The sequence below is a fragment of the Hippocampus bargibanti genome, linkage group LG02 (genome assembly GCF_051943395.1).
Source record: "Hippocampus bargibanti isolate YZ-2025 linkage group LG02, ASM5194339v1, whole genome shotgun sequence".
Lineage (NCBI taxonomy): Eukaryota > Metazoa > Chordata > Actinopteri > Syngnathiformes > Syngnathidae > Hippocampus > Hippocampus bargibanti.
Window position 1 is genome coordinate 6,969,111 of NC_142735.1, and position 26,082 is coordinate 6,995,192.

The following is a 26,082-nucleotide window of genomic DNA, read 5'->3' on the forward strand; positions in this document are numbered from 1 at the left end:
TCATCTTCGACGTTTTTGACACGGGAAGGTGACATTTGTTCCGGTATGAATAACAGGCGGCCCTCAAGTGGGACATGAATCATGCCGATAATATTGAAGTAAATTAATGGGCATTGTCTTCATTTTATAATGGCGCGTTCAATATGACACATTAAACTACATCTTGCTTTAACTCGTGAGTCCCTTTCAGACCGAAATAATCGTAACGCTGAGTTTAGGTTATTAAATCGAATACTGATCGACTCGATCAAGAAAAATGGCGGATGACAAGGTGAGCACAGTACATTATTATTGGGGTATTTATTGCGCAAATACAGAATGTTAAGTTGGTCCGTTGTGACTCAAGTATAGATTAATTGAATATGGATTAAATAAGTTTGGCAAAGCCATGGCCGCACCAGTGCTCCCCTTATAAAACAGATGTTTGATTTTTGATAATATTTCTTCTGCAAAGTTTGGAAATGATTTCATGATTGTTTATCGCTTGTGCTTGCAGAAATCAAAACATGATTTATGAGTTTGTGTGATAAGCGAAAACGCGAATCGCTTGTCTATTTGTAGGACCCCCTGAAACAGTTGAAAAACCTGACACAGCTCAAAAATCAACTGGAGGAGATCCAAAGACGAGTCGAAAACGAAATCGCTGTTGGAATTCCACTGGTACGTGGTTACTGTGTTATGACTGGAGCACCTAAGTAGGAAAAGAATGTGCACAATAATAATTGTTCAGGTAATGTGTTCTTCAACTACATATTTTACACAATTCACAATAATGTATTTCACATTCATAGTCAAGATGAGCGTTTGCCTTAATTTTATTGTTTACTTAGTCGCTTTTTTGCCTTCCCAATTTCAAATATTTTGGAGTATATTTTGGAGTTTTAATACCACGTCGATAATCTTGCGGGTGCCCATATGATTCGATTAAACCTACAAAACTAGACTTGTGACCTTGTCAAACACAAATAAGCTGTAACTCAAAGTTGACCACATTGTATGTGCGAGTGATCAGACGGCAACATTAACATTGTTACCTAAAACGAATCTGCAAATATTGTAGTCCTGCTTACCCTTTGTCATAGACGTACTTGTTTGTGATTCAGCCACTGCTTTCGCCACGTGAACTCCAGCGAACAAATCATTAGCTGAGCAAATTAGTGTGCTCTATGAACATTTTCGTCAAGGAAATAAAAACAACATGCTTTCAAATGCACACTTTGTAGAACTGTAAGTTGTTTTTAATACGTAGTTTTTTCGCCCCCATCTAGTGGCAAACTAATAGAATGCAACGACTTCAGTTCAACACGACTGCTTTTAAACACGATCGTAACAGTGCCTCGAGAAAATATTCTTCAGCAGATGTGCAAGCAAAATGTCATCACAAATGACGCCTGGTTAGTATTTCCTCAATCAGCAAATGTAGTCTAATATATTGTCCTGGTAGTCATTAATCCAGAGAATGTTAGTGTTTGATGTCCCTTTCGGATACTTGGAGGAGGATGATTGTGGCAAAACGCGTCAGGCTTGTGTAAAATGAGTGAGATGCAACCCCCGTAATATAATTATCGAATACTCAACCTATGATTATATTAAACATTTTATGTGCGTCTGTAATAGAATTTTTTTTGCATATTACATGTATCGAAATGAATGTTTTCTTATATAAACATTGAAAGATAAAAAATAAATCTACATATTTTGTGTTTAAATAAATAAAACTACACGTTGCATTTATCAAACTAACAAACTATCGTCATTGTTGTCAGTTTGCAAGAGCTTTCAGGGTTCCTTTTAAATGTATTTATCTCAGTATTGCTGCACATCCATCCAGAAGGAAAAACAATTATTTTAGAATTTCAGTTTACTTAATTACACAATACTTAAAAACCGCTTTACATTTGAACTACAATATGCTGTGTAATTAAAAAAAATTTTTGAAAAAAAAAACACTCACATGCTTGCTGTAACTAACTGAATCTGAAAATCAAGTCACAAATGAATGAAAAAAAAATCACAATTCTTAGAACCCTGGTGTGAGTGTATATGTATTAGTGAACACTGTTATGCCATGTTTAGATTTATTTTTAGTGTACAGGGGCTTCAATGTCATCTTCCTCTTGCAGGGTGGTTCGTTGTTGGGATCTCTGTTCCTGAAGGGCTTCCTGGCTGGTTATGTGGTGGCTAAGCTGCGCTTTTCTGCCATCTTTGGGGTGCTGATCGGGACCGTCAGTGGCATGTATGCAGCTCAGAACTATCATGTGCCTAATGTTGAAAGGACCGTCAAAGACTTTCTCAGCAACTTGAAAAAAAAGTAATTTGTGAGGACTGACGAAGGCCTGGTGCTACTTCTTTTTTTTGGTCAGTGATGGACTACAATCAAGAATTCAAGATGCCTCTTGCAACACGTGGTCGATCATGTTTCATGTTGTTTGGTTATGTTTCTGAAGTGAATTGCACTTAACCTCATCCTGTTAATGAGTATTTAATTTAGTGGCATCCACAATGATTGTGATCCAAAACGAGAGGGTGAGGTACAAGAGGCGATGGCTGCCGATGTTACGCTGGGGGGCGCTCTTGTGCGTAATGGTGCTCATCTACGGCTCGCATGCCCCGCTTATCGTTCTGAGCAAAGTCGAGGGCCGCATCCCTTTCGACCCGTCCTCGTGCGTCGTCATGATCGAGTTGGCCAAGCTATTCGTGTCTTTCGCTGCTCTCGTTACGACCGGGGGCATTTCAGCCTTACTCGCCCCTACCTCTCTGTTCCTAGTGGCCCCCTATGCCGTCCCCGCCGCCCTATACGCCCTCAACAACAACCTGGTTGTTCTCATGCAGGCTTATATGGACCCCAGCTCTTTCCAGGTTCTCAGCAACCTCAAAATTGCTGCCACTGCCCTACTCTACTCGCTGTGCTTGGGCAAGCGGCTGTGCTGGGGTCAGTGGGTGAGTCTCGGACTCCTCATTGCAGCGGGAGTGTGCCACAGCTATTCCATCGTGGACTTTGCAGACGTGGGCGATGCACAGCAAGGGGTCAAGCTTCATATCACAGGCAGGGGGCTCTTTCTTATGCTGGTGTACTGCTGCGCATCTGGGCTGGCGGCCGTTTATACAGAGTGGGTGCTGAAGAGTCAGAAGCTGCCACTCAGCCTGCAAAATCTCTACCTCTATCTTTTCGGTGTGCTCATCAACGGGTTGTCTTCCCTCTCTGCCCTTGCAAGTGACAAAAGCTTTTTGGAAGGCTACTCATGGACAGTCTGGGCTATCGTAGCGGGACAGGCGGCTAACGGCCTCCTGATGTCTGTCGTGTTGAAACACGGCAGCGGCATCACTCGGCTGTTCGTCATCTCCTGCTCCATGTTGGTCAACGCTGTGTTATCATGGGCAGTTTTAGGGCTGCAGCTTTCTTACTTTTTCTTGATACCACTCACCATGGTCGCCTTGGCAGTTTTTCTTTATTACACATAGTTGGAGACTTCACAAGCACATTGTTTGGTGTCTGATATTGCTATTTAAAAACACGTTTTTGTGTGTATAAACGTGAAAATTCAACTTCTTTTCAAATCATTGCAATTGTTTCTGACACACTCGCCGGACAATTATGTACTGAGTATGCATATCTCAGATAAGAGAATACTGTATATTGTGTGTAAACTGTCTACCATTCGAGAACACTGTGTAAGTCATCCATCCATTTTATATTGGTGCCCGTCCTCATCAGGGTCAAGGGGGGAGCTGGAGCCTATCCGACCTCACTTTGTACCTTTTCTGCAAAGTCGGTTGGGGTAGCCTCGAAATCATCCACTACTATAAAGTTGACAAGTGCTATGGAAACTGGATGGATGGTTGGATTTAATTACTTTCACAACCCGGTAAATTGCCATCCCAGTAATAGACTTGAGATGCATATACCGAATGAATTGTCCAGTGCAAGAATGGCATTATTTTCAATGTTTTAACTGTTCATGATTGCCTTATTGTTTGCGTGACAAATAATGCAAATAAATATATGATAAGCTGCGTTGCTCATTTAGAATCATAAGATCCATTGAATTGTCATACTCATATTTTGTTCACATTTACCCAGTTTCGGGATGTATTGCATAAGCCCCTTGCTTGGTTAGTGGATCCTTCAACTCCCCCAGAGCTGTTAAAGGGGGGGATACAATAAAACAACGAAATAACAATTTCTGTGAATCACAGTGTAAGAAGAGCAAATGTAGACCTAAACCCACCTTTACGCAGTTGTTGGTTGTCCGTCTGCAGCTGGTGGTTCTGAGCAGATAGATAAATGGCGTCGTGCACAGCCTCCAGGAGCACGCTTCTGTATCTGGCCTCAGATGTCCGCCTCAGAGCCTCGCTCGATTCATGAAACCTCCTGAACACCTTCAGAGACACATTCATACAAATGTAAAAATAAAAAAAAGCATGATTGTCCTCTTCATTCTCAGTGTCAAAGGTTTCAAATGAGCTACCAGATTTACCATAATTTGATTTACAGTGCTTTAATCCACGTCGTACCAAATAACAGTAGAACAACTGGAGTCCCACTATCGCATGTACTGTACATCCTGTCCTGCATATTACGTATAGGGCAGGTTGCGCGTTGCCCATTCTACATACAAAAAGCCAACATGGATTAAAATTTGTTGTCCAGTGTTATTTGTGTCACTGCTGGATAGTGTACATTAATCACCATTTCAATATTCATTCATCCCTTCTTATTTGCTCTGGTGATGGACAGGCTGACAGACGATGTTAGACAAGAATCTCCTTGGACCGTGATGTTTGCAGATGACATTGTGATCTGTAGCGAGAACGGGGAACAGGTGGCGGAGAAACTAGAAATGTGGAGATATGCCCTGGAAAGGAGAGGAATGGAGATCAGTCGCAGCAAGATGGAATATATGTGTGTGAATGAGAGGGATCCAAGTGCAAGAGTGATGCTACAGGGAGAAGAGATAAAGAAGGTGGAGGATTTTAATTTACTTGGGGTCAACTGTCCAAAGCAATGGAGTGTGTGGAAAAGAGGTGAAGAAGCGTGTCCAGGCAGGCTGGAATGGCTGGAGAAAAATGTCAGGTGTGATAGAAGGGTATATCGGGAGAAGGATGCTGAATCTTGAATTGCCAAACAGGAGACCGAGAGGAAGACCGAAGAGGAGGTTTATGGATGTTGTCAAAGAAGACATGAAGGTAGCTGGTGTGAGAGAAGAGGATGCCCAAAACCGGCCTAGATGGAAGACACTGATTCGCTGTGGGGCCCCCTGTAGGGAAAAGCCGAAAGGAAAAGAAGAAGAAGAAGATTAATTCATTTTCCGAACCGCTTTATCCTCACTTGGGTCGCTGGATCCTATCCCAGCTGACTTCGGGCACTAGGCGGGGGAGACACCATATGTACTATTGTATGTGCATCATGTTCAAGTGAAAATCCTGGTGCAGCCCCCACAAGTATGTCATTCAACCCAACTGGTGTGAATTTCAATTTGATTTGCCGTTGATTCTACCAGGTGCTATGATTTGTATGACGTTTAAGGAAACAACATTTTAAACATTCATTGACTTGCTTTCCGAATCGCTTTACTCTCACTCGTGTTGCAGGGGTGCTGGAGCCTATCTGAGCTGTGTTGGGACAGTAGGCTGAGAACATTCTGAACTGGTTGCCTGCTAATCGCAGGACACACAGAAACACTTTGGAGTGTACAGTCAGGCTGCCATGCGTGTTTTTGGAACGTGGGAGGAACCCGGGGGACCTGGAGAAAACCCATGCGGGCCAGGGGAGAACATGCAAACTCCACACAGGGAGGCCGCAGTAGCGATTGAACCCACGACCGCTACACAGTGAAGTCTGCGTGCTAACCACTCGGCTACCGAGCCGCCTAACCTTTCAGTAATAAAAGGAAAATGTTAATGTGTTCATCTATATTAATATCGAGAAGTTATTGTTTAAAATAAAGGCCTCATATTCCTCATTTGGTTTTGTGTCTTTCCTTTTAATTTTTAACATTGCTAGACTATTAATTGCTGATGCCATTAGTGGTGTAGTATTTTCAAAGAGTTATCATTTTTTGCATCATTTCATTGGGCACTGTACTGGTTTTTCTGTGCTTTGGCCACCTGAAGGATGTATAATACAGACATAAAGACAGGTATGGCGTAGAATTCATGATCGACTTGATAAGCTGCTGTAATATGAGCAAATTCTCACGTTCCTTACTCAGGATAAAGAATACATGCAGACGTGATGATCGTTTACATATACCGTACTGTACATTATTATTGATTAGACTGTACATCACATACAATTACTTCATATTTTGAAGGGTTTGGGAGCGGGGGGTAAACTGTAACCCACAGTCAAGGAGACAAAAGCCCTCCATCTGGACTGATAATCAACACAGGAACACAAACGTTATGGTAAACGCGTAAAAGAATGAATATAAATGACTTTGTTTGCATTTGTGTTGGACATACCTGGAGGCTCTCTTCCCTCAGATGTCGCAACTCATTTTGATGCTTGTGACGCAGCTCCAGCAGGTCCTTGTGGGCCTGCTGGGCCTCCAATCGCAGGGCCTCCATTTGCAGCACCAAAACCCGTCTCTCACTGCTCATCACCAGTAGTTCACTGTGCAGGCGCCCGCTCTAACAAAGTATATTCAATATATTCGACGAATCTGCTTAATAAGTGAGTCAGCATTCTCTCCTAAGATAGCTAACACACTGAATTATACAGTATGAAATATTTACAGCTCATCTCATTAGCTTACTTGAAGCTGCTTGCTCGTCAGGTCTCGCTCCAGTTTCTCCACCTCCCCCTGAATTAATCTCCCGCTGAGCTCCGTCAGTTGCCTCCTACGCTCGTGTGCATGGTCGTCCTCCAACTGATACTCATCATTTAACTTGAAAAAATAAGAAGGAGGGAGGTGAGGATCGTGTGCATACAAATGGCCTTAAAATGATGAAAAATGCACTATGGAGATGAAGGGAGTTACTTGTAGACAGAGGTCACATTTTTCTACAGGAATGTTTTTGATCGGTTCCTCTCTGAGAGCCTCCATCAAGTGCAGAATCCTCGATATGCTTTCTTGGACTTTCTCCTCACTTCTTGTCTCTTCTGCAGACATGAGAAATAACACAAGGGAGGGAAATCCTCAGGGTGCACAAACAACGCTTGACTCGGGGCTATAACTGTTGATTGTAATGTATGCATTGAGCTGGATTACTGCTTTGAAACTACCGACAATTCAGTTCATATGGGTGGAATTTGTGAACATCTCTTGCATTGGATCCGTATGTGATTGTGCAGGTGTACTGAAGTATGACGATCTTCTTTTACCTCCTACGTGTGCTTCCATTGCCTTCCTCAAGTCTTCCTGCAAGCTTTTCATGGTGTCTGAACTCTCTTTGGGATTGATATTGTGACCTCCAGACAAGTGATCGTGCATTTGGTTCTTTTGGGTCCCGCATATCTGCCAGACCAACAGAATATTTACTTTGAGGGTGTGGGAATAAAACCACTTGTGTTAAAAAAAAATGTATTTGTGCTTTATTGTACTGTAATAGCTATCTGTACTTTGATTAAAAGGTTTTTTCAGCCGTCATCTGTACTTCTTTGAAGGTGTCGGACGTTTCGCCTCTTATCCAAGAAGCTTCGTCAGCAAACTAAAGTCTTACTGGCAGTTTCGGCCCTATATATGTCCCTACTGTCCAGATGTGGCGGTGCCGGACTCTGCTATGATTGGTCCCTGATCTCAGGTTGGAGGGAGCAGAGGACTAATCCCTGCAGCTCCATTGATTGCTTCTATTGTCCTGACTGAGGACTGGCCGGATTGCCCAATTTGCCCTGGTATCACCTCATCAGCATAACTAAGCCTATGTTGCCTAAAGCAGTCTATTGTACGAACGATCCAAATCGAACCTCACCCCACCATTACGGTTAATGGAAGGATTTTGCTGTTTTATGAAAATAGCTTATTTTCCTCTGTTCCTCCCAACCTGAGAGCAGGGACCAATCATAGCAGAGTTCGGCACCACGACGTCTGGACAGTAGGGATATATATATATATATAGGGCCGAAACTATCAGTAAGACTTTAGTTTTCTGACGAAGCTTCTTGGATAAGAGGTGAAACGTCTGACAGTCCGACACCTTCAAAGAAGTACAAATGATGGCTGAAGAAACCTTTTCATCGATGGACCATTCCTGTACGACTGAGAGCTTACACAGACATATCTGTACTTTACAACCTGTTACTTTGCAAGGTTAGAGTGAATGAAAACTGAAATGAAGGTTAAACGGTCATTTGAGAATTCGAGCTTACTTTATGACACAAAACTCTTTTTTTTTAACTTGCACTCAACAACTCAGCGGTGGACCGTCAAGGCCTACAAAGCCTTCTCTGCAGGCCTATAAATATCTGAATCATGGACTGATGTTAATTATATTTTGTTCATGAGTTCTTATTAAATCATTCCAAATTGTCTTTCAGATTCTTTGCATTGCTTTTCCCCTATTGCACTGCTTCTGAGATGTGTGTTTTTGTATTTAAGCATTTAACCAATCACATTTCAGCCATCATTTGTTACCAGGGTCAGAAATCTATCTGGACGCCTTCACAATCAGAATACATGGACATCATTAAGAGAGGTCGGTCAATTATTTCCTGGCTAATGGTATCCTCTTGTGGACTTGTAGTAAATCACACCACATTTTTTTCAGTCTGGATTGATTCAGACGATGGCCAAGCGATGAAATCCACGGCCTGCCACTGCAACTAGTGCTAATACTATTTTTTTTTTTATTAAAAAAAAACAATATAAAAGCATTAACTACCAAAACGATCGACAAACCCGCTCTAACAACTAATTAAAACTGATTTTAAAAACCAAAACTGAAAAGGAAATCACAACAAAATGTAATGAAAAGTCTCAAACTATATATGCATATTACTTTGTCCAAAGTAAGATTTTATTTTGTGTCTATACTTGAGTCCCGAATGCCAGTATCGTTTTTGCCAGCCCTGATTTAATGACTCCATAAGGAAGATTCAAACCTTAAGTTTAATCCTCTTTGACGCTTCCCTTTTCTTCTGCCACGACTGCTCTTTCAAAATCTGTTAAAGCAGCCACTGACTTATGAGTTCAATATGTTTGATGCATAGTTCAATGTTGATGTTATAAATGACCTGCAGGCTTCGGATGAGCTCAGCCATCCTGTGGATGTTACACGTCCCATCAGCCGCGTCTGACATCATCGTATGTCTCAGCTCGGCAATACGACCACGAATCTCTTGCTGCTTTTTCTCTGGGCTCCAGCAACATTGGGAGGCCCTCGTCATTAAACATTTCACTTTTTGGGCCAAAGCTAAAGCAGATGGCGTCTCATCATCTAAATCCCCTACAATTGTAAGATTGATGATTTGAGCAAAGATTAGATTGGAGGTGAGGAGAGGCAGAGTAAAGCACCTTGAGGTTGGATAAAGTAGATGAGCGCCGTCTTGTTATTTCCTCTAAGAGCGTCGTTTAGAAGGCAATGCAAGAGTGGGTCGGTTTTGGCGTCTTCACTTGGAATTTGATCCATAACCTTCAGGAGCGGGTTGACGCTGCAAACATGACGTGAAATGACAATGCTGGAACCAATGATATAGAAAGATCAGGAATTTACAAACCATTTCTTTCATGTTTTAGAATGAAAACATCTATCCTCTCTGACAACGCCCTCGGCTGATTGTCAGTCAGTTGCAGGGCACATATTTAGCCTGAGGTACTAAGGTACAAAATAATTGCAGCTCAATAGCTTGTTCACGCTCGGTTGCGAGCATAACATAAGCGGGGAAATAGCAGAGAACAGCGTTTTTGAGAGTTTTTTGCACTTTATGTATAGCGTTTTTTTTCTTCCATGAAGTCTGATATTGAGTTTCAAATGGCAGAGATAATGAAAGTGTGAGAGGAAGTATAACTGAACTACAGATTTCATCACTCCGCTACAGGTCAATAATCTTTTCAGTGATGCTTTACATGAATGTATCTTTTTATGGTGGTGAAAATATATTCACCTCCTTTTTTTCCACAGTGTACAGCAAAAACCCAGATGCAAGGAAATGCAAAGTTGAAAAGTTTTGTCATAAGCAGCATGACTGCTTCTTGTGGTCAGGGATTGCCAACGTTTATGCCCCTATATATTATATCAAAATATATTATATTCTTATATTATATAATATTGTATTAAAATACGTAAATGTTAGCCATCACTAAGCATCTCATATTTGATTAATCACAGTGCAAAGGTATTTGTTTGCACATCAAGTGCTCCTCTGAAAAGGCACAAAATGAACTGCACTTCAATGAAGGGGGGGAAACAGTTGGGCATAAAATTGATATATTATGGTTTTGAAGACTGACTACTATGGCGTTTGGTGTAATCATATTTGACCATCGGTTAACTCATTCACAGCCAGACATGCAAAAATGTGTCCACTCCAGTGCCAGGGTTTTCGTCATTTTCACTCAAATTCCAGGACCCAGAGAATATTTAGTTTTAGGACTACATAAACATTCAATGCAGTGTAAGAAACCTTAGAGACTCTTCTTTCATCAGAAAAAAATAGTTAATTCCTTAATTATATGGGTCTGGAGTAATATGAGGTGCAAGTGGGGGCAGCTGCCCTCTCGTGGGAAAAACATTGCCGGATGTCTGACCAGCACTTTATCAGCACCAGCAAAAACAAAACCTGCACAAATTCGGGAATGGCGCTCCACATCATATTTTCAATTCCCGGACAAATTTGTGAATGGCAGTGAATGAGTTAATCTGGACTAATCGTGTTTGGCCGCTTTTATATCTTCTGAGCCAATTTTAGTCAATTCCACTTTGCAGCATTATTTATGGCAACTACTGCATATCACAAAGACTACTTTCGGCATGTTATCAACAGACCCTATGTGGGTTGTCCAAGTGGCTCCTCCCACTAAACCAAACACCCGTAGTCTGCTGCTACAGAGCTGTAAGGCCATTTCACCCTCTTGGAGTTTCCGCTCCAACGCCACTGTGAAAAGCCAACTACATCTGCGGAACACAAAAGCAGTCGATATATAATAAAATATGCCCCGCACCCCCATAAAGCAAGACAAGCTGGGAAAGGTGAGTCCTTTACGTGGTGCAGTTAAACACATAATTTGAGGTTGAGTAGTCATCAATGCAATGCGAGTCTCTGCCAGACAAATCCAGAGTTCCTTTGACCTACCTTGTCGAAATGAACTCTTCTTTGGCCTTTTGTGCTTCCCTGCAAGTTTTATAGAGCGTGTAGGCTTCCTTTGCAGAGTCGACGCACACCTCGCCCAAACCTCTAATAACGCTGGAAACCAAAAGTCAATCTCTCAATGTAACTCAATCAAACTAGTTTCACTGTTAGTATTTGGCTTGGGGGAGGGATACTAGTGTTTCCCAAATTTTACTGAAAAGGCACAATGGTTTCATAAATTATCAGCATTCATTAGCCAATACGTTTACAGGCTAAATGATCCCCACTATTCCACGAAACTGCACATTGCCAGACAATGTGAAAAAATGTGTCCACGCTAGTGCTATGGTTTTTGTCATTTTCACTGAAATTGCAGGACCCACAGACTATTGAGTTTTTGGACTACATAAACATTCAATACAGCATTAAAAACCATAGACTCTCTTATTTCATCAGAACAGTCTATTAAGTTATATGGGTCTAGACGTATCTGAGCTTGGGTGCTGCACAAAATACGTACATATTGATTTATATAGCGTTTTAACTGAAGCTGAAGTTGTAACAAAGCGCTAATATGGACAAAAGGTAAAAGCTGCCCCCTTGTGGAAGGGAAAAACGTTGCTAAAGGTCTGACCAGCGCTTTATTGGCACCTACCGCAAGAAAAAACCAAAACTTGAAAACATTCGGGAATGGCGCTCCACGTTACACTTTTCAATTCCCGAATAAATACATGAATGGCGGTGAATGAGTTAAGAGATTGGATAACTCCTTGTTGCACTAATGATGACCTCTGTGGCACAGTGATTGGAAACTGCTGATTCACACTCACCTTCCGAGGACTGCATGAGGGACAAGTTCAAAAGTTTGTGTATCGGGGTTCAAGAGATCCACTGCACGACCATCTGAATGAAACTGGAGGGTGGGGTCGGGGGGAGAGAAATAACCTGTAAACAATGCTGTGTCTATACTTCCATGTTACGGTGACACAAAAACAAACAAACCTGAATGTAAGAAACAGAGACAAACAACTCCTCTTTCACCGATGGCATCACATGACTGAAGACATTTGTCAATAGCTGAAACACAAGATTAGCAACAAACATAGCATGTGACCAAATAGCTGTTTCCCCACCTTCCTTTAATGAGACTCAATAAATCTTTTATATTAGAAAAAAACTTATGATCAGGCAAACAAAATATAACAAAAAGTATAATTTACCTTAAATACTTAGCATCATCTCAATTAACTCACAAATGCTGTCTGAAATCTCGACTGGTTTAGTTGAAGGTGATACAGCTAGGTTAATGGGAACCTGCAACTATGTGTCGACAGTATATATACACATGAAAAAAGAAAAACGATTTGTAGTAAATAAACAATGCATTCCCCTTAGGAGAGGTCTGTTAAAGGACAACCGACGTCACTTTTTTGTTTTTTAACTGACACCAGAAAAACGTTTTATAGCATCTAAAATACCCAAAACATGCAGTATGATATTTTTAGTCAAAGGCAAAACACCAATTAAAAATTACAATAAAAAGTGTCCAAAATCTGCCAAAAAAATTGAGCTGCGAATTGGGCATTTTCAGAAAGTCCCGCCCCCATTTCGTGACGTCACGCCAAGACGTCTTGCATTGCTTGTGAATCAAAACAATGGCTTCAGATTCGGAGAATATGCTTTCTTGTTACACATCCAGTTATGAATATGATTCAAATAGTTCTGAAGAGCAAATCATACATGTTTGCAATCGATTAAAGAATTTATTTGGGCCGTTTTGAGGCAACATTGGGGGAAAATCTCTCACAAAAAAAGAGGCACAAAATGGCGACATCGTGTGGCCACCTCTGTTTCCACAGGCTGATAAATTCTTAAATGGCGCTTGGGCGCCCTCTGGCGGCTTTTGAGTGCAACACGAGGTCCCTAGACCAAACAACTCCAGTAAAATACATTGACGTGATGGAAGGACAATGCGACAATGCGTCCTTTTCACGGTGGTCCTTTCGTTACGTCACGTACGGACTCGTCACCAACTCAAAAACAAGACTTCCTGAATATTCAGCAAGAGTCTTAAAGCGTAAAATATAGCTATATGAGGTGGAATCTTATTAAAATACGCTCAGTAGAAGTCATTTGAAGTGATTTTACAAATTATGGACACAACTTGTCCGGGGACGTCGGTTGTCCTTTAAGGTAATTCACGATACGGACACATTGTAAACATCGTTTTATTTTCTCGGACCTCCGTTTTTATTGTACATCCGGTCAATGACGTCACATCAAGTCAGTCTAAACGAAAGCTCTCTCAAACAGCTCGGCCTCTCGCTTCTCCGCCATCTGCGAGAGCCGGCTTGCACCAGTGTGTGTAGGCCAATTCCAATATGTGCCGTCCCAGATTGAATAATATTGTTGTTCCTACTTTTGATTCCTGCTTGATTTTTTATTGTTAAACAAACCTAACAGTCGTATTTTGTTGTATTATAACACACCCTTGATGGAAAGTTGATGCAATGTTACAATACTGGAGCAAACCTGTTGGATGATAACATCATCAATCAGGGTGCCAACGTTCTGCATGGAGGCTCCGCAAATGAGCAGTGATCCGCTGTAACCTTCGCTTGTGCAATCAGTGAGCGGCTGCAGCAACTCCCCATGGAACTTCTGTCAGTGACACATCCTTGAGTTGAAAGCTTGAACATGTTGCTGTGGGGGTTATTGTGAAACGAAGACAAATTGAAGAGACGTGTTGTTACCTGCATGTTTTCCAAAGTTACGGCTTGGTCGAACGACAAGCGCTGTACTTGCTGTTTGTAAAAGCATTAAGTTGATGAGAGTTCACAAAACGCAATTATGGTGAGATTGTGACTGTTGACAGTACCTCATCTTTGGATGTGTAGTCCAAACTTTGCCCATCCTTATGAATGAATAAATACTCTTGACCTTTGAGAGGAAAAAAACTCTGACGCAAACATGAATTTAACTTCCTACCAAGTATTTTGATTGTGTCGATTGAGGTTAGCTGGAGCATATCCTACGATATTTTTTTAATGATCTATGCGGTGTAGAAAAAAAAGTTAATTGTGGGTTGTTTGTCGATGAAAAGGTTTCTTCAGCCGTCATCTGTACTTCTTTGAAGGTGTCGGACGTTTCACTTCTTATCCAAGAAACATTGTCAGCAAACTAAAGTCTTACTGGTAGTTTAGGCCTCTCTCTATATCCCTCCTGTCCAGACATCCGGCGGTGCCGGACTCTGCTATGATAGGTCCCTGCTCTCAGGTTGGGGGGGAGCAGAGGAGTACAGCTCCACTGATTGTTCCTATTGTTCTGACTAACGACTGACCTGATGGCCCCACTTCCTCCGGTTGTAGTTTTTCAGAAACTCCTGCAATGTAAGGTACTGCTACTCCTCTCCTTTTTGTATCTTCAGAATTTTTGGTTTCATTCCCTCTTCTTTCTTTCTGACATTTGTTAAATGACCATTGAGGGTACCCACAGTTTGTAAGTGCTCTCCTGATATGTTTTCTAACCACCCATTACAACACAAACTAGGAGTCATCAGAACCCTCCAGCATAGGGCTAAACTAATACCAACAAGCGTCGAAGGTAGAGAAAAGGAGTCAAAACATCAGGCCAGTCGTTAGTCAGCACAATAGGAACAATCAGTGGAGCCGCAGGGAGTCTTCCTCTGCAGGGAGTCTTCCTCTGCTCTCCCCAACCTATCATAGCAAAGTCCGGCACCGCCATGTCTGGACAGTAGGGATATATATAGGGCCTAAACTACCAGTAAGACTTTAGTTTGCTGACAAAGTTTCTTGGATAAGAAGCGAAACGTCCGACACCTTCAAAGAAGTACAGATGACGGCTGAAGAAACCTTTTCATCGATGGACCACTCCTGTACAACTGAGAGCTTTCACAGACGTGTGGATTGTTTGGATACATGGAGTCCCCGTACCTTGCATTTGCCATCGACTGCGCATGCGTGAAAATCTTCTACTCTTCCACGTTTGCTGATGCAACAAAGTCATGGTCGATATAAATATAATAAGTAAAACGCGTATGTCTACTTCGGCATACAAGACACCACAACTTTGTTTTGCCGATTAAGTTTTGTTTTTGCCTGTGTCTCTTGGATCGTGTTTTGTCTTGCTAGACCCACCCTTGTGCCAACCTGTCATCTCCCTTGAGCTACTCAACTTCTTTCGGTGAAACTCGTTGCCTTGTCAGTTTGCTTGTATTATTTTTTTTCTGTCTTTATTAGTTCCTCATGCCTGTTGCTGTAATCGTCTGATACATTTCCCAGTGTAATCACATTTGTGTTATTACTCTTTTTTTAAATACTGTACAGTATTTTTCAAGATGACTGAGAAGTCGAGAATAATGACTTTTATTGTGGTTGACATCCAAAAATATGAAATTTTGGCTCATATTTTAGCAATCATCATGGAATTTAACAAGTTTGATTTGCTTTCGCGGGCCGAAAAAAATGATGTGGCGGGCCGGATTTGGCCCGCGGGCCTTGACTTTGACACCATGCTCTAAAGTATTCATGTGGTTGGACTGCCAAAAAACAATGGAGATTGACATTGAATAGTAGAGTGATTAAATATATCAACATATCAACAAAAATCCAAATATAATATATCTCGGTATTCAATCCAATGCATGGAAGTTTGATGTTCCAAAATGGAAGGGAAATACGGGAATACAAAAAAATACCTTGTCATTATAGACTTAATTTTACACATGGGACTTAACCTGGACATTGAACTCAGACTATCAAATGTTGTCCGCCGGAGTTGAAACAATATTCCAAATTACGATACAAGATCAAATTGGTTCTACAAAGGGGACTCTTTTCTTTTACAGATAGGTGCCTCAGTAACGGGTTGCGAGCAAGTGGTAGCGTATTGCTTTTATTAACTCAAAATTTGTGCTGACAAACAGGATTTCATCAACATTGAAAGAGAGAAACCGGGCACACCCTGGACTGGTAATAAACCAATGATGGATACATATAAAAATACATTCTCGTTGGCCTGTGTGGACACGTGCGCCTTCAATGAACCTGACATTCTGTATATGTTTTTATCATCTTGAGAAAACCCATGCAAGCATGGTGATAACAAAGGCGATAAGGGAAGATCAGAGGCAACCCTGGAACTGTAAAGCAGATGTGCTAACCACTAGTTAGTTAAGCATACTGCCGGTAATCTAACTCATTTTCAGTCTTGTAGAAAACAGTTTTCCGAAGGAGAGGTAATCTGCTTTGTGTCTCTGAACTGTTGTCGTCCATGTTTTCAAAATATCTGTCATTTGTAAAACATTTGAAATATGATCAAAACAATTGTCATCATATGATGATCAGAATAATCTACACTGAAAAGGTATGTCGACAATTTAAAATGTTGGAAGCCGTAAATGGTGAATTAGATTAAAACTCAACTACAGTATTTAAAATTACATTTTCTGTCTCGCTCTTTCTCTTGTTTCTATTTAGAATTGTATTTTATTGATTGTATCAAATCAAAAGATAAAATACCTTGTGCCACCAAAGGTTTCTTTGTTTTAATCTTAGTGGGATGAATATATTGTTTTATCAAATTGCTGAGCATTATTTTGCTTTTCTTATTTTGCTTTCATCTTGATTTTGGGTAAATCATTGAGTTTTCTCGGTAATCCCGTGCTGAAATTAACCCATAATCATCTTGGTCTGTGTACAACAACAACAAAAAAAGATTCATTTGCCAAAGTATATCAGAAAAATAAAGCACAATAATTTTGTTCTGCATTGAACACCTGTTCCCGAAAACCACCAAAGGTATATCTCATTAATCATCTTAAATATTTTTTATTTCTTTTTGGTGATGACATCCACTTTGTTCTCATTCTGACAATATATATTTTATTCTGACAATATTATATTAACTTAACACATTCGTCATTTATAAATGTTGCATCGTCTTTTCTTGGAGACCACTGATAAACACATAAATGGACAAGCCTGATTTGGTGCTTCAAGTGTTATTTTTGAAGCCAATGCTTCATCCGTGTCTCACATGTCTGTATTATAAAAATCTGATTTTTTTTTTTTTTCTGATGACACTGAGGTAAAGAATGTTGGTGATGTCATATTAAAGGCGAAAGGATCAGAGTTAGTGAAAACAGTACAATACATTTATAAAGTTTGGCATATGAAAACTGTTTTCCAAAGGAGAGGTAAGCTGCTTTGTGTCTCTGAACTCTTGTCGTCCATGTTTTCAAAATATAAGTCATTTCTAAAACATTTGAAATATGATCAAAACAATTGTCATCATATGATGATCAGAATAATCTACACTGAAAAGGTATGTCGACAATGTAAAATGTTGGAAGACGAAGTGGTGAATTAGATTAAAACCCACCTATTTAAAATTGCATTTTCTGTCTAGCTCTTTTTCTTGTTTCTATTTATAATTGTATTTTATTTATTTTGTGATTGTATTTTGTTTATTTGAGTACGTATGACTGTAAAGTGTCCTTGAGAGCTTTGAAAGGCGCTTAAAATATAATGTATTATTATTACGATTATGATTATGATTATGATTATGATTGATTATGATTATGATTATGATCATGGTTATGATCATGATTATGAGTATGATTATTATTGTTGTTATTATTATTATTATTATTATTATTATTAGATTACAGCGACTAAAACTATTACAATAAACAAATAAAATTGGACAATAAAGTGCAGGTTGATGTGCCGCCTGCTTTTAGTTGAACAGTTTAAATTCAAACCAAAGTGGAATGACGCTATGATTTCGATCAAATGAAGTAAAATACCTTAAAGGACAACCGACGCCTCCGGACAAGTTGTGTCCATAATTTGTAAAATCGCTTGAAATGACTTCTACTGACCGTATTTTACAAAGATTCCATGGCATATAGCTATATTTTACGTTTTAAGACTGGCGCTGAATATTCAGGAAGTCTTGTTTTCGAGTTGATGACGATGACTGGGCGGAAACATCTTCTTGCAAATTTCCCCATTGTGGGATGAATAAAGGTTTTCTGATTCTGATGCCTGACGTGACGTCACGTCCGGAACACACCTGACCGAGAAAGCGACACACAATGCATTTTGGGCATTGTGTGTCGCTTTCTTGTATTTAATAAAGCCGACTGCAAGATTTTGAAGTATCATTCACTTGCGTGAAGAGATGCCCATTTCACGGTAAGATCAGAGCATTGTCATCAAATGGTGAGTATCGTTTTTGCTTTTTTGAATGTTGCTGTGCCGATGACCATTTTGTGTTTGGGAGCCTTTTACTGAGCGAGTTGCTTGTTCTGTAGCCACAAAGGGACATAAGTCTTCTTGTGCCAGTCCCAAGCCCGGAAAAATATAGAGGGTTGTGTCAGGAAGGGCATCCGACGTAAAAGCTTGGCCAAAACAAACATGCGGATCAAACCTCTAAAGATGGAGGACATTGATTTGCTGTGGCGACCCAGTCAAGGGAAAAGCCGAAAGGAAAAGAAGATTAACATTGTGAGAAAAAGGTTTACCTTGTGTTGCAATTAGTACAACTCCCACTTTTACTGCTTCGTGAGCCCTAATTAGAATCTGTAAAAAAATAAAATAAGGTCACCTGAGACTGAACAAAGAAAAAAAATAATAAATAAAAACCTGCCATTTTGCAACAAAAGAATGAATACTCACAGGTTCTTTCATGCCCATGGAGGCCATGCTGTGTTGATGTTTGGACCTCCACAAGCACACATGGATTATATTGCAGTCTGCTAAATTATTGAGGACAAAGAAGAATAGTTTCGCTCAAGGAGTTTGGTTACTGAGATGTTAAAAAAGGTTGAGTTTAGTTCAAAATCATATATGGTAGAAAGTCATTTCAGCCGTTAGCCATGAATATCTTGTAATTTTATTTAAATAAGCATAGAAATAAAAGTGAGCGACAAATCTGCTTCTTGGCATTGTTTCTGTTTTGTTACAATAATGTGTAGTTATTTAGCTGTAGCTTTTATTGCTTAATGATGAAATATCGAGAAAATATGACAACTAATGAGCTAATGACTCATTTCACACCCGGGATGAGTCTTGCGTCAACAGTCTCAGTACAGGCTCTGAATGTACGCATTTATACAGGCCATTATATAAAAAGTCCTGCATTATATAATATGAGATTTTGTTACTGCCCCAAAGGTTTGTTTGCAAACTAACTAAATAAAAAATACATTTCAAGTGACTCCCAAAATGTTGGATTCTTTGTTGTCATTTTATTTATCTATTTATTTATACAAATGAGATGGCAAAGCAATCTGTTTTAAGTCTTTTTTCTCCTTTCATGCCCATGGAGGCCATGCTGTGTAAGTCTATTTTCTCCAAGTCTCCTTTAAATGTGTCACAAAATCTACATAACGTATGCGTGTGTCACATGATTAGTTGGAGAAGCAGCTTGCTGAATATGAGGCTAGGCTAAAAAATGTATTTCAAAAGGGGGATCAAGTCACAAAATAAACGTTGAGAACAATTTTTTAAACAATATAAAAACAATATGTTTACAAAATGTCAACGGTGATTCTGAATAGTAACAAAGATTATTGAATTCCTGTTTAAAAAAATCTAATCCACAACACAACTGAATCTAGGAAAACTTTATTTCAACTACTTTCCACCAAAATAAAGTTCTTTGCAATATATACTTTGCATGCAATGGTGTATTAAAAAAACAAAAAACAACCAACCAGTTTGTTTTTTTTTCAGTGAAATGACAAAACTGAGCTAGATGCCAGCATAATCCAGTGTAAAATAATCGACGAGCCTGTGCTGAAAAAAAAAAACATCCTCTGAAATATTTTTAAAGGCAAAAAAAAAAAAAACTTTACTGAGTTTTATTTTGATATTTCGATGTAAATACCACATAAAATCCTAAAAAAAAACTTTTCGGTGAACAAGCAATCACGTATAATGTAGCTCACCCCACTAGACTCAGTGAGTCCCCTTACTAGAGCCTATATGAAATGAAATGATTATTATGCGTATAAACCAGATGAAAAATGTGCAGCACATGGCTTCGTTTCTTCAAACTGTAAAAGGGAGAAAAAAACGGTTCACAATTAGTTCAACAATTATTTCATCTGATTGCTTTTGTGACAGACAGTCAAACATTGAATTACAGGTATCATAATAAACTTCTGTGTGGCATGAGAGGGCTAGTGCGGGGGGTCACTTTCATGGAGGTGCCCAAGATGGAAAAATTGAAAATATGTGGCATGGCTCAATAAAGGTTCAGAAACACCGCACCATACAACAAGACAAACCTCCATTGAAGCTATTTGGGGTAGACCCATCACAGAATCTAACCAAGCGTAATATAAAATGTGTAAATGTATGAATGTGTGGAATTGAATGTTGAATAAGGAATTTTTGGCCTTGGTAAAGACCTTTTCCCCATTATTTTAGCCATCATTGGAGTGCCAAATCTTCTCATGCTGGCGCAACGATTCTTTGGGGAGAAAAGTGTTGAAGAGTTGCTCACCACGAGGGGTTGTAGACATGTTGAAGATGATCCAGTTGCGCAGCCAAGATTCGAAGCTCTGCAAAAATGTTTTCTCTATTAATACAAACAATATTTGTGTGAACGTGTGTTTTCATTTCTGAACACAACTGTTTCACCTTCCAGTCACTCTGGCTCAGCTGCTTCTTCAAGCCCCTCAGGTTACTCAGAATGGTGTCGTTGAATTTGGGCACCTCAAAGTTCTCCTAAAATTGTCACCGCATGTGCTCAGTTAAAATAAAATCCCCCTTTTAGATATTAAATAACATTATGCCCAGTGTGAATTACCTCCATAAGACCAATCATCTCATCCACGCCAACAGAATCCCTCTTCTTCCCTTCCTGCTGCAAAGACGCAAAAAGATCATTTTAATATTGGTCATTTTCAATAATGTAAATTATTGAAAATGTATTTTAAATAGATAGCTATTTTCCAGTTTTTTTTGTTCTTGTATATTATATTATATTATATTATATTATATTATATTATATTATATTATATTATATTCTTTTCCTTCGACTTTTCCCTTCAAGGGGTCGCCACAGCAAATCAGTGTCCTCCATGTTTAGAGGTATGATCCACGTTTGTTTTGGCCAAGCTTTTACGTTGGATGCCCTTCCTGACACAACCCTCTGTATTTATCCGGGCTTGGGACCGGCACAAGAAGTCTTATGTCCCTTTGTGGCTACAGAACAAGCAACTCGCTCAGTAAAAGGCTCCAAAACACAAAATGGTCATCGGAACAGCAACATTCAAAAAAGTAAAAACTATACTCACCATTTGATGACAATGCTCTGATCTTACCGTGAAATGGGCATCTCTTTCCCTACATTACATCACAAACAGAACTTCTAGTAAAACATAGTTTTCTTGATTAGAATACCACGCCCCTGAGTGCAATATAATATACGTGGCACCGTAAAGGCGACATCTGGTGGTCGAAAGTACTCCTACAATGTTATCAGTTATAAGAATACAAATAATAATAATAATCTTCTTCTTTCCCTTTCGGCTTTTCCCTTGACGGGGTCGCTACAGCAAATCAATGTCCTCCATCTTTAGATAATAATAATAATAATAATAATAATAATAATAATAATAATAATAATAATAATAATAATAATATTATATTATTTTATATTATATTATATTATATTATATTATATTATACAGAATGAAGTGTACAACTTACTTTCACAGGTGCATTGGTCGCCACTGAGTCCAAATCCTCAAATGCCTGCATCATTGGGAAGTTGTTCAATGGTGGGCGCATCTTTATTGGATCCACTGTGAGGTCAAGTTTGGAATTGATACAGTATAAGTTCTGAGAATCTTGTTAAAGACAAATTAAAATATGATGATCAACTGGAATGTAAGATGGCAATATAGTCTTCCGCGTGATTCCAGACGCTTCAATTTGACTGTGTATCCACTATGTGCAACTTGAGTCGTGTAATTTTTTTTTTTTGGCTCAAAAGGTTTATGCAACAATTGTGATCAATAATATTGAACCAAAATCAGGTGGCACAGAAGAAGAGCGTTTTGCATGACTGCTCTGCAATCAATGCCTTTTGAATCTCTGCTCCCACGTTATGAAATTCACGTTCTTTCTATAGTCTGGCTTCATCCCAAATTCTTCAAAATTAGGGTGACCACATTTTTAAAATGAAAAAAAAAAGGACAACGTAATTTCGCAGGAATTCAAATGTACAATAAAGTCTTACCTGAAACTATAGATCACAAGTTGAATCACGAGTCAAACTGGTTACTGGTGCTTGTGTTATTACTGGTACTTTAGCTACCAATGCTAAATATTATCAGGGTTGAAAGCACTAAACATGTTGATGCACCTGCCATTACCTAACCTTTATTGTTCGGTATGTTTGAAAATTGTGCATGCCCTGCCCTTCAACTTGAATTGACATCCAGCTGTTCCGATTTTGCCTTGTCAAATAAATTATAAAATGTTTCCGTGTACCTCCTGCAATATGCTCAATTGCTCATATACCGTTTTGCTGCCTTGAATGAGTACTTTCATGGAAGTATGGAAATTTTGTGAGCAGTCATTGAATGCACCCAAACTTATCCTGGTTAAAAGGGAATACATGTAACTCAGGGGTGTCAAAGTCCGCGGGCCACATTGTAGTTATGGTTTCCTCTCGAGGGCCGTTATGAATTTGGGGAACCCATTAGAATGTTTAAATCCCTTCAAATATTACATATAGAGCACACAGCAAATTAATGAATAACTCGTTTTCAAATCTGAAGTCAAGAATAATGACTTTTATTGTGGTTAACATCCAAAAATATGACATTTTGGCTCAGATTTTAGCAATCATCATGGAATTGAACAAGTTTGATTTACTTTCGCGGGCCGAAAAAAAATGATGTGGCGGGCCGGATTTGGCTCGCGGGCCTTGACTTTGACACCTGTGATGTAACTGGTCACCCTACCCAAAATGCAAAGTCGTCCATAGACGTGAATGTCCAACATGTAAGCCAAAAGTCAACTGGGATAGGCACCTTCAACTCATGGATGAAATTAAGAATCGTCATATAACTCAATTTCCCATATTTTCCCTACAGGAACACTGTCTTTGAGTGTTATTTCAAGCCTCTCCAGATGATTTGTCTTGTATTACCTTACCTTGAACTGCGTGCAGCTGCTTGTTTAATTTTTCAGAGTCCTTGTGCAACGTTTGGATCTGTTGCCTTTGGTCAAACACCATAACGGCCACAAACACCTGGCTGGCTAGCAGCACACATGCCAGAGTAGTCAGGCCTGCCACCTTCAGGGCGTAGCCAGTGGAGCGACTGTGGGGCCAGGGGCAACAAAAGACAAAAAGAAGCCTCAAAGTCACTTTAGTGGACTCACTTCAAACATTGACCGGAGCGTGTACATTATGTATTTTCAAAAATGTGTACAGCACCTTAATAAGATGTATATAGTTTGTAGTTTCAACACTTGAATAAAGTGATGAACCAATGCAGTAGTTTATAATAATAATAATAAATAATAATAATAATCTTTTCCTTTGGCCTTTTCCCTTCAGGGGTCACCACAGCGAATCATTGTCCTCCATCTTTCCCGGTTTTGTGCATCCTTTTCTCTCACACCAGCTACCTTCATGTCCTCTTTGACCACATCCATAAACCTCCTCTTCGGTCTTCCTCTCTGTCTCCTGCCTGGCAGTTCAAGACTCAGCATCCTTCTCCCGATATAGTCACTCTCTCTCCTCTGGACACATCCAAACCATCTCAGTCTGACCTCTCTGACTTTCTCTCCAAAGCCTCTAATATGAGTTGTCCCTCTAATGTACTCATTCCTGATCCTATCCAATCTGGTCACTCCCAAAGAAAACCTCAACATCTTCAGCTCTGCTACCTCCAGCTCTGCTTCCTGTCTTTTCTTCAGCGGCACTGTCTCCAGTCCAAACATCATGGCTGGTCTCACCACTGTTTTATACATGTTTCCTTTCATCCGAGCTGAAACCCTCCTATCACACATCACACCTGACATTTTTCTCCAGCCGCTCCAGCCTGCCTGGACTCGCTTCTTCACCTCTTTTCCACACTCTTCATTGCTCTGGACAGTTGACCCCAAGTACTTAAAATCCTCCACCTTCTTTATCTCTTCTCCCTGTAGCATCACTCTTGCACTGGGATCCCTCTCATTCACACACATACAGTAAAGTCTCGTTATATCGATATTCAAGGGAGTCCGAAAAAATATCGATATAACCGGGACTATCGATATATCCGACCCTGTTTGCATGTAATTTTCTCCGTGCGTGCATAGAAATAGTATCGATATAACCGGGACTATCGATATATCCGATATCGATATTGTATATTCCATCTTGCTGCGACTGATCTTCATTCCTCTCCTTTCCAGGGCATATCTCCACATCTCTAGTTTCTCCGCCACCTGTTCCCTGTTCTCGCTACAGATCACAATGTCATCTGCAAACATCATGGTCCAAGTCTGTCTAACTGTCAGCCTGTCCATCACCTGTCCATCACCATCGCAAATAAGAAGGTGCTCAGAGCTGACCCCTGGTGGAGTCCCACCTCCACCTTGAATTCCTCAGTCACACCGACAGCGCACCTCACAACTGTCTTACAGTCATGATACATGTCTTGCACCGCTCTGACATACTTTTCCGTCACTCCAGACTTCCTCATGCAATGCCACAGCTCTTCTCTGGGCACCCTGTCATACGCTTTCTCCAGATCTACAAAGACACAATGCAATTCCTTCTGACCTTCTCTGTACTTCTCTATCAGCATTCTTAAAGCAAGCAATGCATCTGTCGTACTCTTTTTTTTGGCATGAAGCCATACTGCTGCTCACAAATGTTCACTTCTGCTCTTAGTCTTGCTTCAACTACTCTTCCCCAGAGTTTCATTGTATGGCTCATCAACTTTATTCCTCTGTAGTTAGTACAACTCTGCACATCTCCTTTGTTCTTAAAAATGGGCACGAGTACACGTCGTCTCCATTCTTCAGGCATCTGTTCACCATAATAATAATAATAATAATAATAATAATAATAATAATAATAATAATAATAATAATCTTCATTTATTAGCGCCTTTCAAAACTCTTAAGGACACTTTCAGTCACAGGATAAGAACATAAATGTTTTCTGCGGGCGAGCATGGCATCCAATAATTCTTTTGAAATAAAATCGGAATAAATGAAACTCGGGCGTGCATTTACATACACCTGTTTCTCGTATGAATTAGCGGTTAACTTTTAAAAGTAAAGTATGTAGAGTTAAATGCTTAAGAACAAAATATAAACAATAAAAATGACAAAGGAAAAATGAATACATTTTATCTGGACTTCATGGGTATCGTAAAGATGTTCAACTGGTGGCAATACTCACCCTCCGGATCTTGTTCTCGCAATCAAACTTTCTGTACTGATTGCCCTTCCCTGTGGCGCGTTTTCACCAGCTTCTTCCATTATTTGGCCTACTTTTGTTCGTGTAGCACGACTGCTCCCGCACTGGTCTGACACGTTTATTACAAGCGTTCCCGTATAAAACGGTCTGTTAAAATAGAAAGAGAAACCAAAAAGACGTTGGGCGTGGAACAAAGTGTAGTAGGCAGTCTTTAATTGTAGCAAAGCTGCGATTGCTCAACTTAAATCGCAGCACTTGGTAGAGGCAGAAGATTTTCAAGTCGACTTAGAACAGCCTGTCATTTCATCTCGAGTGTTTGTCAAAATGTTGCAACAGATAATTGACAAAAAAAAACAACACGTTTTTACCAGCAACTAGGATGTTAT

At 39.9% G+C, this 26,082-nt stretch overlaps 4 protein-coding genes across 5 annotated transcripts; 2 read left to right on the forward strand and 2 right to left on the reverse strand.

Annotated features, from left to right (window-relative positions):
• The first annotated feature begins 36 nt into the window (after positions 1-36).
• LOC148901375 (SLC35A4 upstream open reading frame protein-like) lies at positions 37-5,951 on the forward strand. Of its 2 annotated transcripts, XM_089022865.1 has the most exons (4): positions 37-271; positions 562-660; positions 2,124-2,236; positions 5,593-5,951. In XM_089022865.1, the coding sequence occupies exons 1-4, from the start codon at positions 257-259 to the stop codon at positions 5,633-5,635; spliced, it is 270 nt and encodes an 89-aa protein (XP_088878991.1). In that variant the 5' UTR covers positions 37-256; the 3' UTR covers positions 5,636-5,951. The 2 variants fall into 2 exon arrangements, with proteins under 2 accessions (XP_088878991.1, XP_088878983.1); XM_089022857.1 differs by lacking the exon at positions 5,593-5,951 and having other exon boundaries at positions 51-271; positions 2,124-2,325.
• Positions 2,497-4,023, forward strand: LOC148901376 (putative UDP-sugar transporter protein SLC35A4). The gene has a single exon (XM_089022845.1). It carries the CDS (start codon positions 2,503-2,505, stop codon positions 3,460-3,462), a length of 960 nt encoding a protein of 319 aa, XP_088878971.1. The 5' UTR covers positions 2,497-2,502; the 3' UTR covers positions 3,463-4,023.
• On the reverse strand, positions 4,025-14,315 carry LOC148901377 (uncharacterized). Its single transcript, XM_089022833.1, has 16 exons — positions 14,109-14,315; positions 13,984-14,034; positions 13,763-13,891; positions 12,233-12,307; positions 12,061-12,143; positions 11,234-11,344; positions 10,927-11,055; positions 9,456-9,592; positions 9,176-9,387; positions 9,044-9,103; positions 7,328-7,460; positions 6,984-7,105; positions 6,759-6,890; positions 6,466-6,633; positions 4,230-4,380; positions 4,025-4,141 (listed from the first exon to the last, which is right to left on the reverse strand). Exons 1-16 carry the CDS (start codon positions 14,256-14,258, stop codon positions 4,074-4,076), a joined length of 1,911 nt encoding a protein of 636 aa, XP_088878959.1. The 5' UTR covers positions 14,259-14,315; the 3' UTR covers positions 4,025-4,073.
• Positions 14,316-19,868: 5,553 nt separating this feature from the next.
• LOC148901378 (H-2 class II histocompatibility antigen gamma chain-like) lies at positions 19,869-25,839 on the reverse strand. The gene is made up of 7 exons (XM_089022878.1): positions 25,679-25,839; positions 23,434-23,600; positions 21,979-22,073; positions 21,074-21,130; positions 20,905-20,991; positions 20,768-20,825; positions 19,869-20,315 (listed from the first exon to the last, which is right to left on the reverse strand). Exons 1-7 carry the CDS (start codon positions 25,756-25,758, stop codon positions 20,311-20,313), a joined length of 549 nt encoding a protein of 182 aa, XP_088879004.1. The 5' UTR covers positions 25,759-25,839; the 3' UTR covers positions 19,869-20,310.
• Between the last annotated feature and the right edge of the window lie 243 nt (positions 25,840-26,082).